The 17,158-nt window shown below is 38.2% G+C and overlaps 1 protein-coding gene across 1 annotated transcript; it reads left to right on the top strand.

Moving 5' to 3' along the window:
- The first annotated feature begins 1,609 nt into the window (after positions 1–1,609).
- On the top strand, positions 1,610–16,838 carry SLC25A30 (solute carrier family 25 member 30). The gene is made up of 10 exons (XM_072410033.1): positions 1,610–1,707; positions 5,235–5,324; positions 6,167–6,314; positions 8,685–8,779; positions 9,826–9,911; positions 12,275–12,370; positions 12,457–12,581; positions 12,824–12,956; positions 13,106–13,186; positions 13,522–16,838. The coding sequence occupies exons 2-10, from the start codon at positions 5,261–5,263 to the stop codon at positions 13,561–13,563; spliced, it is 870 nt and encodes a 289-aa protein (XP_072266134.1). The 5' UTR covers positions 1,610–1,707; positions 5,235–5,260; the 3' UTR covers positions 13,564–16,838.
- Positions 16,839–17,158: the final 320 nt, after the last annotated feature.

The following is a 17,158-nucleotide window of genomic DNA, read 5'->3' as shown; positions in this document are numbered from 1 at the left end:
CTGTACATTAAATAGGGGTTACAAATGACAGACAAATACCGACAGTGATACAGGAGGAGAGGACCCTGCCCCTAAGAGCTTACAATCTAGTAGGTGGGGGAATATACACACAATAGGATGGGCGATATGTAATGGTGGGAAGTAGTGAGGGTTTTAAGAGACAGAAGTACACAGGTAGGCAAGATTAAAAAAATGGGTTTTGGGTGCTCTTTTAAATGAGCAGAAAGTAGGAGCAAGCAACAAGAATGAGGAAGACCATTTCAGAGAGTCGGGGCAGCTCTAGAAAGGTCTTGGAGTCATGCGTGTGATGAGGTTATGAGTGAGGAATTCATTAGTAGGTCATTGGAGGAGCAAAGAGAGAGGCTGGCGGAGTATTTTTCAGATCAGAAATGTAAGTGGGACAGGAGCTGTGGAGGGATTTGAAGGCAAAGCACAGGAGCTTGATATTGATTCTAAGGTGAAATGGAAGCCAGTGTAGAGAACTATAAAGAGATTCAGCAGAAGTGTAGTTGTGGGAAGGATGGATGAGTCTGGCTGCAGCATTCATAATAGATTGTAGAGGAGAGAGTCGTGTTAGTGGAATACCAGCGAGGAGAATGTTACAGTAGTCCAGACGAGAGATAAGAGCGTGTACAAGGCGTTTGGTGGTCTCAGGGGACAGGTAGGGTCGAATTTTGGAGATGTTGCGCAGGTGAAAGGGACAGGACCTGGAAATGTTCTGAATATGGGGGGTAAATGAGAGGGCAGAATCAAAGGTGACACCAAGACAGCGTGCCTGAGGGGAGAGTGAATGACAAATTTTATCCGGTTTTCTTTAGACTACTGACTGTCCTGCATCCTATAAAAGGGTTTGTGTGTGTGTGGGGGGGGGGGGATTATATGAAGTCTAATACAGCCATGGTGTTCCCATTAAGAGCACCTGTCATTCCATTATTATAATTATAGGTCACCTTGCAAAGGCCCCCTGTCCCACCAGTACCCATATATGTAAATGGCGGTTATATAAAAGGGAAATATTTCACACTTTTAATGATTACCTCTCAGTGAGCTGTACAAGTTTTTGTAGCATCTTTTATGGTGGGTATTGTATTTTTTCATCATTTCCTGGGCACATGCAGTGGGCAATATTTAATATGCAGATTTTAGGGTGATTGTTTTAAATGTAAAAACTTGTCCGCTAAAGGTTTACCATGAAATGTTATAGAATTCTGGGCACTGTATACCCTCCATACATTGGAAAGAGGAAGAAAACTATCTGCCCTTTGTGGGAGGAGTTCTCTATATCCACAAATAGTAAATACATCTCAGGATGCCATTTGAGGGACACGAATCCCTACATGTGACCCCCACCTACAGCCAAGTGAAAGATAATGCTCACGCCCCGCCCATAAATAAAATACTCTCCGCCTATTGGCACAATGATTTTCCTTCACGTGCTTTGTCTTGCTGATAATCCTCCCGTCTACCAATCGGATCAATCCGTGGCCGGCACCAGGGCGGGACGAGGCAATCCTTAGATAGCTTTCCCGCTGTCTATAGGGTGGGTTTTACTCGGGAAGGACTGGGCGGGTCCAGTAAGATTGTGGGAGGCGAAGGTGGTGGGCGGAGTCACGTCTTCGGGCCCTTCTGTACTTATCGGAAGCTTCTTCATTCCAGCTCAGTCAGCGCCGTGTCCAGGCCTCGGGTGGTGCACAGTCTACACAGGAGGTATGTGCTGGAGGCGGGGCTCATGTATAGAGCATGGAGGATAATAAGTATACCGGGGGCACGTGGTGGGGGCCCCCATTGTATGAATGATGACAGCTGTGTGTCCCTCTTATGCCCAGCATGGGGTACATGTGTTCTTAATATAGAGCCTCCCTCCTTCCAGGGTGTGACAGCTCCTCCGCACTGATCAATACTGACGTCAGGCCCTGCCATGGCACGCCACTTGGTTCCATGCATTAACCAAATCCTCTTCCATGGTAATGATCTTTCTATAGTTGTGTCCAAGCTTTTGCTGATGGTGATGCCATGCAGATCTTTCTTCAAGCTTCCTAATAATAGGGTGACAACGTCTACCTGACTTTTCTAATGTGTTGTCACTGATGCAGGTAAGAGGCTCTGTGCATATATTGTGCTGGCTCTCACCATCAGAGATCCAGGCCAGGGCTTTAAAGTGCAACTAATGCTGGAATGAGGCAATGTAGAAAAGCGGATGAATGAGATCAGTAGATCTGAGATGAAACAAAGACTTAAAGTTGAAGTATTATGTCTAAAGTTTGACACATTACCAAGCTAATCTCCATCCTGTTAGGGTTTTCTTGCAGGGAGGTGGTAGCCCTGTTATGGATGATCATTCTGATTCTATATTGTCACCAGACATGGACGGATTGGTGGTCACCTTACATGGCGGGGACATTTACAGATCTGATTGTATATTTGGTCAGGTTTTGTATCACATGCGTTGTGCTCCCATCGCTACTATTACAATGTATGGGAATGGTTTGTGTTTGCACCGGTCTGGTTGGCATTGAGTTTGTGGCACGGTTCCTGGAAGCAACATTTTGCTCTTGTGGAGGAAGAACGGCACCACAAACACGAGGGTAATGCATACAAACACCCCGACCTATGGTGCAGTTTGCATTCCTGGATATTCCTGGAATTAGCAGCACTTTGCTATAATTCAACCACAAGTCATCCTGTGCCCTATAGAAGTTTTATTTATGCCAGAGGTGACCTTTATGTACACGTGTACTGATATTCTATTTTCCCTGTCCTCCCCATCTGTCACTGTGCTCCTCCAATGTGTTAAATGAGGCAACGCTGTGCTTGTAATGAGACATAATGTACCGTCCACACTGTTCAGCCATAATGACTTCATGTTTTCTTCCCAAATGTGTTCTACAGGTCCACTGGATGGATCACTTTAGCAATAATGACTGGTGAACATTTCATGACGTTGGCTGATTTCTTTTTTTCTAGAATAAAAATACATAGAGAGAGTCTTTGATTTAGAGGAGATTATCCCTGGAGAGCCCGGGGTGGACTGTAGAGCTGGAAATACACACAGTGCAGAGAATCATTGGTGTCGCCGAGTTCGTTGGGTTCACAGCTCAGCATTAAGCCAGCAATCTGCTCCATCGTTATCATATTTCAGTGCTGTGGGGCCTCCTGTTTCTCTGTATAATAACTGTTTAGGTTGTACAGAAACATTCTGCTTTCTTAACTTTCTTTCTATTCACCCAGCCCGTTATAAGGCTGCAATCCTATAGAAATGTCATGTTATTTCCGATACTGCCAGACATTCCTGGAATACCCCGAACCCCCTCCACACTAAGACAGGATTGTCTGCCTGTATCAGATCCTACAGGACATTTCAGCTGTGTCCCCGGGGTTACTTCCTATTGTGACCTTGTTGAAGGACGATGACATTCCTCTTTAGGTCTGGGCTTTGTATCAGCTGATACATGAGTTGTTGTATCCTGGCGTGTGTTCAACCAAGGTCTTTTCCACTTGGTATCCTGGCACAGCTAAAAAGTTTGAAGTGCAACTTTTCTTGTATGAATTATTAGTGCTGTCACCTCTGTCTGCAATATTTTTAATGTATAGCTATCGAGATCTGACCTGTATTGTAAGATCATGGAGTAAAGAAGTACCAAGTGGACAAAGCTGACAACCTGTACAAGCCACCAAAATCAAATTGTTTGGGAAATGCTGGGATCCACTAAAACTAATTCTAATGAATGAGCTGCCCTAAGACAACACAGACAACTGCAAACAAGACTAATGCTTGCTCTCATATTCCCCAAAAAAACAAGGATATACATATCTGGTATTTCCTTACTGTCCTATACAGCCTGAAGGTTGTGTGGCTAGGACATGTACAGCATATTCCCTATTATTTATAAATCACCAACATATTACACAGTGCTGTACAACAAACGGGGTCTGTTATTAGAAATTCTCAGTTATGGGGAGCTGTGATTTGTGGAGTGTATAAACAGAGCAATGGTGGAGATCTGTATTACATAAATCCTAATTTGCATATGAAGGAATTTTAATAGAGGGATTTACACTTCAATAGACCGCGCTTGCCTGGAATCCTGCCGTGAGAACAGAATGTACCTACAGCATTAACCTGCTCGCTCCACATGCTTATCATGCCTATAAACTATTACAGGAAATACCAAGCTTCTGTTTACTAGGAGGTCATCAGATGAACACTGCAGATAGAAGATTTCATTGTGAGCACTCATACAGGACTAATGACTTGATTACATAGGCTGGTGGTCTTTGCATTGTGATCTCTGATAATACCATTTAAAATCAGATCTTCAAGTCATGCCCTGGAAAAGCACAAATCAAGAATACAAAGAGGTCATTGATTTAACGATAATCTCTGGGTTTGTAGACCAAGCTCCCACAGTTAGGCTACATACACTCATGCAATTATTGTCCTAGGAAAGGATCTTTCACTATCCTTTCCTACGACTAAGGACCGCATGATGCATGAATGAGTGCTGTACATACATCACTGTTCTGCTCTATGCAGAGGGGAGGGGGGAGAAGAATGGAGCGGCACCCTGCTGTGCGCTCTCCTCTTTCCCTTGCATTAGGATCGTCCATTGTCCGTGGATCTGCCAGGACGGTCGTTCGGACGACGCCCTCTGTACACACCAGATTCCTGCCCGATGTCGGCCCTGAGCCGATTATCAGGCGAGAACCATTGGACATGTGTACGTAGCTTAATGCAGGTTTTATCATCAGGGCAGTAATATTGGCATGATTATGTCTACAATGTGTTCCTCTGGGTTACTATTCTTCTCTATCATTGACTGCTTTGTGTGTCACTGATATGCACATGGTTGTTGTAGGTCAGTAACTTTCCATGTAAAGGAAGAATTATGATGAAGGACCCAGAACATGTGCCTACAAATACATAACAAAAGGGAAAACTGCAGCACTTATTTCTGTTCTGACAGTGAATTTGTAGTAATTTTCCCATCATTCATTCTCCTGATAATGCCTTTTCTCCTGGTATGGGGGTTATGGTTACACCTATGCATATTAAAGTAATAACTCCAGTCAGCTATATAGAGTATGAATGCTTTCCTCCTCCTTTCATCATGTGGGTAATGAATAATTCTGTAATATTTACATGCTTTTTATGTTTTTGCTATATATTGCATAAAGAATGAATCTGTTTATTGATTTAGTTACCAATTGTAATCCTAATAATGTGTATGTTGCAGGCAAAATAGAGACTCCAGAAGTAAACATGTCTGCTATAAACTGGAAGCCATTTATATATGGAGGGTTAGCGTCCATTACAGCTGAATGTGGTAAGTTTTTTTGGCCGAATAACTTGATGGCAAAACTTTATCCTGTTAGATCACTCACTGTTTTAATGAAAGTTGTTGAAAGTAAATACTTAATGAGGGGGAGCTGAAATAGATGGTTGGATTCTGGGACATCACCAGCTGGCACGTTCAATTTAATCCCTCTACAGACCCTCAAAAATTGTCATGTAGTGATTGTTTCCAGTGCCAGGAGAATGGGATTCTTTAGATATTCAGAGTGCCAGCAGTTAGATGTACTGGCGGAACGTGCAAAGTATATTCCCCAGGTCTCTATTATTTTCTAACTTGCTAAAGAGATCCGGTTTATTAGTAACACAACAGGCTCTTTCAGAACATCAGAGGACCCTGGTGAGTAACACTAAAGATTCTATTGTATAAATGTATTTTGTTCAGCATATGGATGTGTTGAATGAGGAAGGGGGATAGTAGTTAACTCATAATAAAATGTCAGCTTGAGCTCCGGATAAAGCATAATACCGTGTCCTAGATACTGTCTGATTACTTACTGCCACTGTTTAGGAATCAACATCTCCAATTCAGTGACTCCTAAAACTCTGTAGTTTCTCTCAAGTCTGCTATACTTCTAAAGCTGGTAGAACTGTCATTAAAAATCAAATTACAGAATGTCAACCATACATACATACAATGCTTAAAAGTCAGTCACACAAAAACGTGAGCAGTGAGCATTGTATTTCTCTACCTTGGTATATTGTCCTGCTCAAGGACATGGCAATCATTTACACATTGCACCCATTAACCTTATTACCCCTTCTTACGGGTCCTGTAAAATGTAAAAACCTACTTACTGACTTTATTTCCCCTAGGCACATTTCCTATAGACTTAACAAAAACACGGCTGCAGGTTCAGGGACAAGCAAACGATGCAAAATACAAAGAAATCCGCTACCGTGGAATGCTCCATGCACTTGTCAGAATAGGTCAAGAGGAGGGATTTAAAGCCCTGTATTCTGGGTAAGTAATACGATTTCATATTTGCTATATGCGTTTTGGCTGTGCTTTGTAAATCATAAAAGGAAATGAGACTGTATGGGTGTCCCATAATAAATGACAATATTAGTTCTTATCAGAGGTTAGGTCCACAGTGGCAGCATCCATGCTTCTAACATGTCATGTTTCCTTTTACCATGTGAGTCCCCAGATCTTTTTTTTTTTTTCTCAATAAATCCTCTATTGGTTCACTCCTGCTGAGCAACCTGTAGCACAGAATTTTAGTTTGTGGTTTAACTAACACTGCTCTTTACTAGGCCACAACACCCTTCTATGTTTCATTTCCAAAAAGGGGTTTAATTTGTTTTCTGGTTGTGATTTATTGGCAGATGATTAAAATGAATGGGTTGTTTAATTAATGCCAAGTAACAGAATACATAAGTGGGTGGGTCCTCCTTGATTCTTCAAGAAAATAAGAGAAAGATTCAGACATATTTTAAAATTATCTCTGAAATGTTGGGCACAAAAATTGTTACTGCTAAGAAGAAATGTTTCCTGCTTTTATCCCATCATTTAATAAAGGGCATATTGTACATTTAGGGCGCTATAAAGCAGTGAAAGTGACACTTCCTGGTGGAGAATCAATTACCAACAATAAAATGCATATACCTGGAAGCTTCTCCATTAGGAAATGTCAGATTCACTGCTTTCTAAATAGACCCCTTAATAATTGATAAATAATAAATGTAAAATATGGGAAATTAGCAGCTTTTCCTTGATGCAGCTTTCCCTTGGGTGATGGATTTTTTTTCCCAATCTAGTTTTTTTTGGAGAGACTTTATTTTCCAAATAATAAGCAACAGAATCTTTTACATGTGTTTGGAAACATTGGTTAAATCTCATTGTTTAGATATAACATCCATGTCAATTTTCCCCTTTCTGGTGGTTTGGAATTGCACCCATACATTCATTGTGGGGAAACTATGGGCCACGGTTAGGGAGTGGTGTGAGTAACTTATCCCCACTGCCTGTGTGAATGTATCATGATATAGGTTATGATCATTAGGAAAGTGTAGAAGCTGTGTTTTGTGTAGTGTCTTTTGTATTGTATACACTGTAGCTTTGTACAGATGTATTTATGTTGTGTTTATGGCATAATACCTGTGTTTGTTGTGAGTAGCCAGACAGATAAAAGTTATTAAAAGTTTTTTTTTTTTTTCTTCTGAGAATACCTCCTATTTATTTTAATTACAAAATCATTTGAGCAATGTTCAAACACCACACTGAACCTTCACCTAGATCCACCTTACAGTACAGTCCAATTGGAACCAAATCCTGCAAAGCTAGCAGTATGGTTAATAAATACAATAACTTGTTCCCTAGTTATCATTATCCTACTGAAACCATTTAAATCATATTTTGTATACAATTATATTAAGGCTTGCTATGTAGTATAAAATAAAAATGTGTGTATGTATGTTACTGAAAATGGGATCATAGCTGTCATTTAGGCATCTCACAAATTTTTTACCAAACATGATAAAATGGATTTTTTTTTATCTGTTATTTGTGTATATTTGCTAGATGGATTTCTGAATGTTTTCCCAATTAATTTTATTGTTCATAGATAACTTGTACTTACTCCTGAAGAAGCTTGTATACAAGTGAAACGTGTTAAGTTTGTTTACCACTTAAGTGCTGTGAACTACTAAAATTCTTTGCAAATCCCTTGTCCTGGTAACGTCTTCTGCCTATGTCAATATGTTACTGCACGTGCTAGTGGGATACTCAAAGTACATATTGTTTTGTTCTTAGCTTTTGAAGTTATATATGGTTTTGGTTTTTACCAATGATGTAATTATTATTATTATTATTATTATGTAATTAAAAGAAATTGCATTTTATAATGTTTGTGAAATGCCTAAAAAGTCTCAATGTGAGCTATGATCTAAATAATATTATTATTAAACAGGATTTATATAACGCCAACAAATTATGCAGCGCGGTACATTAACAATATTAATATATTTGCTACCTAACTGGAATGGGCATCCTTATTGGTGAACCTTAGTTCAAACCATGCATTTCTGTGTCTTTGTTACATACTTCTGTGCTGTTACATATAGATCAAGCTAAAAAAAATAAAATAAATAAAATGAGAGGAGCCATTCCCTTGGCCACTTCAAATTCTTAAGGGCTGATTGACATCAAGCTTCTCAGCCACATTCCAATGTCCCTTTGGAAATAATGTAGTTGTAATGATTACATCACAATATTTGCCATGCTGTGGGAAAGATGTATAAATGTCAGAGCTTATGTCTGTGAGTGATGCCAGGTTCTGCAGAAAGTGCAAGCCTTAATAAGTTTTCCTTATTGGTTTCTTCTTCTGTATAGGATTGCGCCAGCAATGCTTCGCCAGGCTTCATATGGGACTATAAAAATTGGCACTTATCAGAGCCTGAAGAGATTATTTGTTGATCGCCCAGAAGGTGTGTATGATGCTAAAAATCAGACAACTCCCATGTTTGTGTGTATTTGAATGTTATATATACTGAGCTTGCTATGGAGATAACTAAAACCCCTGGGGAAATATTTACTGCTTTCAGGGGGAAGAAATGTGGTAAATCTAGTTCTGCTGCTTTACAGAGGCTATTTAGAATAGGATTTCTTTTTGGGCCTTAATTTAATGTCTTGTTCCCTGTTTACTTGGAAATCGTACTGTAATTTAGAGAAACTAGAGGAAGTAAGACTGGTGTTGAACATCTGAGATCATGAGATGTCTGTTCATACCTTAATGAGCTTTGTTCAGGGATTCCCCAAAAAATCCTGTGAAAGTATAATACTTTTAGTTCTAAAAGTCATTTTTTTCATCATAGTGCTTTACAAGCACAATTACGGTACTTGTGTGTGTAATGATTTTGGTGGGTAGGGACAACACTGGAACATTTAGGACCATGCACCTATTTGTATACAGCATTAGTTTTACTTTGCATAGTTTGTGCATTGTATGTATATAGTATCTGTATTTTGTAAACATGGGTAAAGAAAACATTGGATGGAAGTTGCTGTTAAAGCTGAAGTCCTCTTTCTCAATCCAGAAGGGCTATGTCACATTTATTTATTGTGTGTCCTGTTGATCTGAGTTTTAATGTGGCTTTGCTTATGCAAGGGAATTAGATGTTGTACAATAGAAGCACCTGAAAGGTTTAATGTGATTAGGAATGGAACTTTGACAGCTGGCAGATGTGCTATAATATCCACGTTGCACTATTTAGATAAGAATTTGTATTTTTATTATAAATCAATGGGCTGTATTTATAAAACTAGGAATAGAGCCCATTGTGGGAAGCATGGTAGGTGTCAGATTTGAATCCCAGTCAGAAAGCTATCTGCAAGGAGTTTGTATGTTCTTCCTGTGTCTAGCTCTTTCAGCTTCCATTCAGTGAGATTTTCTGCTTTTCTCTACTCATCATAACATTGAGAATTCATTGCTCCAATAAATATGTCAAATAACATTTACTTTTTTCTCCTATAGATGAGACGTTGGTTCTTAATGTTTTTTGTGGTGTCTTGTCTGGAGTGGTTTCCTCATGTATTGCCAACCCTACAGATGTTTTAAAGGTAAGTTATTTAGAATTCATGGTTTACAAAAACCACTTATCCATAAAACTCAGTGTTGGCTTTTAGAAGCGCAGAAAAGACCATCCCAGATTGAGAAAACTATATCTCCATACCGGGCAACAACTGCATTTAGAGGTATTTTCAGAACTTCAAAAAAAGCAATGGTAATGTAGATAAAGCAAAGTAGTAAATGACGCCTATTGATAGTGTTGTCTTGTGGATCAATGGGGCATGAATAATACTATTCATATGCTGACTTCTAGAAAGTCTGTACCCACATAGGGATTTCAGTGGGCAGAACGATTGCACAGTTTGAAAATAGGACCAGGCTCCTTGGTGTACTTTCCATAAAGAGTCCATATTAATAATTGGTTTATTGGCGTAGACTCCTTTTTGGCTGGTAGGCACCTTACAGTTTTTCTTGTATTCATGTTGTCACTTGTGTGCTTTACAGCGGTCATCTTTGTTATAAACCTGGATGTACAGATGACATCAGTACATAAAGTGATATAAAGGAATGATGAACCAACCTGAAATGGGTTTTTGAAATTATGTTGGAAGCAATGATCTTTAAATGCCTTCTAATTTAAAGCAGCCCTTGCCTTCTTAAATTATGCTTGTCAGGCATTTCCCTGAGCAATTTGTGCCCCCCAGGTCAGAATTAAGTGACCCCATTAATCTGTAAAGGTAACATTCTAACTGCTGATCCCCACACTAATGTGTTGTGGGATGTGCTAAATGTACTTTGTATTTTAGAATATTTATTTTGAAGGGCTGCTTAATGCAACTGGCACCAATGCATTATAACGGGTTGCAGAAGACGATAGTGTAAGTGATTTACATGGCTCTTCACGTTATACTAAATGAGGAACAAGTCCCCCATACTTTTTTTGGAATGGAATTTTCTTGTAGATACTATTTGACTTAGGATATCAATATTTCCTGTCAGCCTTTCTTTTTTAAATAGGCTTAGTGCTAGCTGTTTTGTTGAAACATTGCATACAAATTTCTGTCACAAGGCTGTATCTTTGAAGAGTTCAGTGTGCTGGAGAAATCAGAACAGATATTGCTGTGTTTACTTTGTGCTCAGCATGTGACAGATGTGTGGAGTGGGAGTGATGAGGACATTTTTCACAATACAGGCGCTGAGCTTGTGTGAGGAGTAATGTGCCTTGCAGTCCATGTTTGTATACTGATAGAAGCAGGGCACAGTTCAGGACGACCCATGCAGGAGAACAGAATGTGTACATTTTCATACAAAACATATGTTGCTTCATCTCCGCTGCCTGTATTCCTATAACCTAAGATGACTTGGCAGTCTGCCTACTATGGGAGAACATGGGTTTTCTGTATTGCTAAAATAACCACTGACCTATTGACTGACTTTACCTATACACTATGCATTTTTCCTGGCTAGTGGAATTCAGGATAAAAAAAAATTTGGTCTAGGATCTGTATTTGTTCTCCTATCTTAAAGTCAGTTGCATTTAAAAACACAGAATGTCTTGTTCAGCACTGGCTGTGTTGGGCTATTAATAAATTTGTACTAGCACCACTGTGTAACGCACTATAAATAGTGGGACACTTCATGCTGCACAAACCATGTGCTGCTCAGATCAAGATCTGAGCTGAAAAAACTGAATAAAAGCTTGGAATAGACTGGGTGCCAGCAACTCACAATTATATTTTTGTAAATTGTTTTAACCTCTGTAGTTTCAAATGGCAACATCATTTTGGCAAATGTGTCACAGGAGCTTCATAAATTAAAGAATTATTAAAGGAACCTGCTACAAGAAAAACATAGCAGTGGCCATTGCTGATCTGTTTCTGGGAATATGATTATCCCGAGCCCCTTTTGCAAAAGGAACTATTATCTAATGAACAACTAGTTTTTCCGGGGACAGTTGTGTTTTTATTTGACACAGCTTTTGGCATGTGATATTCTTGTATTAACTTCTAATTTGAATATATATATTTATATGTGTGTGTCGGTGTAACAAATTGTACCTGCTGTATGTTGATGTAGTGTAAATGCTTGTAAATAATACCAGGACCCATTTAGACAGATCCGGTGTGTTTCATTGTGTTTCCGCATTAACGTGCAGTATTTTGTGGCTTGATATAATTTTCAGTAGGACATTTTATTTTGAATGGGCTTTAATATAACCTACGCACTTGTGTAATGCACTTGCTTCTTATTTTAGACAGCACAAATGATTTATATATGTGCATTGTAGTAAGCTGTCATCACAATCCATTCGTTGCATCTCCATGCATAAAATCCACATCCCTGCTCTGAATTTGGCCTTTAAGTGTGTAGCATACATTATTTTAGGTTACCTATTTTACTTTTCCCACCACAGATAAGAATGCAGGCACAAGGCAACACATTTCAAGGAGGGATGATTGGGAATTTTATCAGCATTTACCAACAGGAAGGGACCAAAGGACTGTGGAAGGTAAGAGTTATCATTCATTGAATGTAATTGATCCAATCTCTCTGTTTTGGGATTAGCAAGTAATCGGCCTTTGTGTCATTTTCTAGGGTGTGTCGCTTACAGCACAAAGAGCAGCTATAGTAGTAGGTGTGGAGTTACCAGTGTATGATATCACCAAGAAACACCTCATCATGTCTGGACTGATGGGAGACACGGTCTACACACACTTTCTGTAAGTTTATATGAACTGGTAAATAAATTACAGGTAATCAGAAATATTGAATGGACACTGCCTGCAGTTCCCTGTGTTTTCTTGCAAGTTTGGAACAGATGACAGTTTATTTTGCACTTTCTTTTGTTTAGGGTATATGACCTGGAAAGCACTGTGAATGCTAATTGGGCAATGATTATTTATTCTTGCTAGCCTTTGTTATCATTCGTTTAATAAAGTTTTTTGCCCCCTATTCCATGCAGGTCAAGTTTTACTTGTGGATTGGCGGGAGCTTTGGCATCCAATCCAGTTGATGTTGTACGAACTCGTATGATGAACCAAAAAGCCCATTGCGATGGGTCAAGCTACAAGGGCACCATGGATTGTTTACTGCAGGTATGTATTGTTTAATATACTATGGGCTTTTTATGTGTATGTACGTATAAATTTATCTTGCCTGAAAAGGGGCCTTCTTTAAATTATAAATATCTATTACCTTGCTAATACAAATTGGCAAAAATTTGACATTTCATTTTTTTTTCCAGACTTGGAAGAATGAAGGATTCTTTGCCTTGTATAAAGGCTTTTGGCCAAACTGGTTAAGGCTGGGACCATGGAACATTATTGTATCCTTTTTACTACTTATACCTTTTAATATATGTATTTGCTGTTTTATATGTGTTTGTACTGCTTGTGTTACCAGCACCGAAATAGGGAAATCTCATTAGGAACAAATAAGTGCTTATAACCATTTATTTAGCAGAATGAGGTTCGAATCTGAGCTTTTTACAAAATTGATAAGATTTGGCTTTTCCTATTTAAATAATTAACATCTAATTTGATTTGCCGTAAACTAAATGTCAGACCAGATAGAACAGAGGACATTGGTAAATTAATAGCATTTAGGTAATGCATTATTGTGTCTAATTCATAATTATCTATTATCCTTAACTTTTTTTAGTTCTTTATTACATATGAACAGCTCAAGAAACTAAATCTGTGATGTGGACACTATGAAATGGGTTCAACACCAAGAGCCATCTCGGATTTCAGACCTCTGTGCTCCAAACTCTCTTCTTGATGTCACTGGTGGAATGTTACATGTGTTAGGATCTGTTGATATTTAGAGGCCAAATGCCAGACGTCACTGAGCAGGCTTGTGGCATGAAAGGCTTCTGAAGATAAATTGGGTTCAGAAGGGGAAATCCGTCATGATAGGATTGTAAGCCTAGATGAAAGATTTCCCTGCTCCACTAAAGGATTCTTCTGTTAAAGCTTTTTCAGTTTTAAATTCCCTTTTTAGAAGGTGTCCAAATAAGTTTGTCCCAACAAAGAATCCATTTTTATACTTGTATATTGTTTATTTTAATTTCTTTTTCAAACAGCTTATTTTTAGTTTGTAACAATCTTTAGCGGATTACATTAACATTAGACCCTGATTTAAAAATATGTATGATAGACAAGCCTTAAACAGGAGGTGGGAGCCCTGCCCATCTATGTGAAGCAGAAGTAGCCCTTTGTTTAAGGAAGTTTATCCTCAGAATGCTACTGTGGACCACTTCCTCAAAAGGCTTCTTGTCTGGCTGTACTACTGGCATTCTGGCTTCAATATTTTCCTGGATCTCTGACCCAGGACAAGTAAACAGGCCATAAGTATTGACTTCACTCCGACACTCCTGAACACAAGTAGCTCAATGATTCGGGAAACTGCTGACCGCTTTTCTGCAGCCATTCTGTTGTTGCTGGCCTAGCAGTATTTTATGCCATATTAATTTTTGGATGATGCACACTTTTACCCAATGGGCACTAGAAAACATTAGTTTATGTTGCATAGTAAAGAGTGTAATATTCTGTGTTTAGGCTGTTACAAGACTATCTTTGTCCTTAGGTATCACGGTCAGTACAATTCTACAGATTGATGTATTTTACATCCACTTCAGGTTTAAAAAATTCATTACTGTTTTATGTCATTAAGGTGATTTGCAAGAGTTGACTATTTATTTTATTTGCGCCAGCAAAGTGATGTGAATGCATATTTATTTACATTATGTTTGTGTTACAAAACCAGTCTGTAAGTTGATCTTAGTTAGTCACATTGTTATTTCATTTCCTTTTAAGACTGGTCATGTGAATGATATCTTTATTAAAGTTCAGGTTTATGTATTTTTTTCCCTAGTTAGAAGGGTAAGACGTCTTAGTACCGTGTCCCTTTTGACGGGGAATATCCCTTTAGTCTGTGCTGGGCACCCCCTTTCTTGTAGGCGGTGATCGGTATCATTGGGACAGTCAATAGAAAGAAAATTCTCATTTAGAGCAAAGCAGTAAGCGAAGGCAGCAGTAAAGTTACAAATGTATCTATTTTGGTTTGCTGCTGGAGGTATTTCCCATCACATCTTCTGGAAGAGGTCAGAAAATCTTGCCTTTTGAGCATACACATAGTAATTTAAAATGGGATTTAACTTTTTTCCTACTTGTTAAGATAAAATAGGATTTTATTGCAAATTGGCTTTATTGTGGACAGTATCCTGTTTTACATCAGCTTGTATAAATGGGTTCCAAAGAATCTATTTATATTGAAAGCCATTCCTAGATATCAAGCTCTATTAAATAAATTATAACTGTGATGAATGTATAAACACCCTCATCTACCCCCACAAAAGACACATTGATTGTAGTACATCTGCAGAATAATGCAATGGGAAGTTGTGGAAAAATAGGAAAAGTATGTTGTGATTTTGACAACCAACACTTGCTAGCAATATAGTACTTCTTGTGTTTGCAGCGTATATTGTAATACCATTGTTTTGTGATCTTTTGGTACCTAAACCAATCTGTATTAGTTTTGGAGCAGTACATTCCACAGTTATTTATTGGAAGGTGACATGTCAGTATAAGATCTCAGATTTATATTTTTATATTTGTGCACTTGACACTTTGCACTCTCCTGCCAATGTAGATAAGTAATTATATTTTTATGCTATTGTTGCACTGCTGTGTTGGTTGTTTAGACGCACATGTAAATATGCTTCTTGTTTTTAGTTGCCATTACAGCATGTCTTTTATGGTGCTATGAGCAAAAACGTCTGTGTTTTAGTTGTAGATGTTACTCGTATATGTTTGTAAATTTGTACAGATCTATTTTTTTTACTGGTATAGCTCTCTTATGTTTTATGTTACAGCACCCTCCCCACTGGCTTCCAAAACCTGCAAACTAGTTCACATAGTTACCACTTTACACTTTGTACACATAAACTTTATTGTATATATGCCTATAGGTTAAATCCCTATTGAACCATAGGAATCTAATTACTGCAGTCAAGCAGCATATACAGTAATACAGGAATACACTTTCTTTATTTTTTCCTAAGTACAACAATAAGGGTTAAAATATCTTTGCTGGTAGCAGTTTGAAGAATCGGACTACTATTCTAACACAGTCCTGGTCTTTAATGGTTTGAGATACCAATCCCCCAATTTTCTCATACCACTCCAACCAACACTGCTGCTTAGGTAGCCCCTGCTAAAGCCTGAAAAGGTTTCTTTACAACTGAATTTACAAATGGTTCATTTCAAAACGAATGAAGCATACGGGGACCCCTGTTCAAACTCAAACTCCCATCCAGCACCGCAGGCTACTATTGCTAGAAGTGCTTCTGGTTTATGGGACAGACCTAAGCCATATCGCACTATACGCTGTCTGTACCACACCAGCCTCTATTCCAGGGGAGGAGCAATAGCAAACCTCTTTTTCTGGAAAGATTAATTTTGGTTTCAGATTAATAATGGATTCATTTTAATGATAACCTTGTTGTAGGCTCTAGATTGAGCAGGAAAAAACGTCCAATGTGTGTTGGTCCTGGATAAACACAAATTGCTACCAGTTCCTTATTTAAAAAGCAGTAAAAGTCGGTGGGGCTGATTTTACAACCATGGTAGAAACTGTTCATTTAAGTGATCATTCAAGGAGCTGGGTAAATCTGTGTTCGCTTTTATTACTTCAAGACATTTGTTTGTTTTTTTTTGTTTTACACATGGGCACAGGTATAGTATATTTACAAAGCTCAATAAACCTTTTTAATGCTTAGTGAATAGTCTATACTCTCTCAAAAACAAGTGTTTTTTTAATCTGTTGTATATTTTAACTGTGAAACAATTTTGTTATGCCAGAATTTTGTTGTGTTTTATATATTTGCTCTGCCATATCTGTAATCGCAGTAATATTTGTTTGCATTTTCATTCTGCTCTGTGTAGATTTGCTAATAAAATATGCAAAATATATGTGGGCATTCTTGTATAATTTGAAAAGCTGGCTTTTTTCATTAGACTTTGATGACCATTGGTAGATTGAGTGATTCCTTTTCTTTCTCCCCTTTTTAATGCCCATGCCTTCTAAGTTTAATATTTAATGTATATGTATGTAAAATATTTGTTTGCTTTTTCTCACTCATTATGGGATTCATTTAAATCTGAGACCAAACAAGAAATTAGTTACAGTCAAACTATTTGATTCCAATAAATTTACCAGTTAAAGAAAATACACAGTTAAGGTCATACTTAACCTAAAAAGAAAATCTTTAGTACAGTTGGTGAATTTAGTG

This window comes from Pyxicephalus adspersus, chromosome 1 (assembly GCF_032062135.1).
Source record: "Pyxicephalus adspersus chromosome 1, UCB_Pads_2.0, whole genome shotgun sequence".
NCBI classification, from domain to species: domain Eukaryota; kingdom Metazoa; phylum Chordata; class Amphibia; order Anura; family Pyxicephalidae; genus Pyxicephalus; species Pyxicephalus adspersus.
The sequence above is the reverse complement of the archived record's forward strand: the minus strand, read 5'-3'. Positions and strand labels throughout refer to the sequence as shown.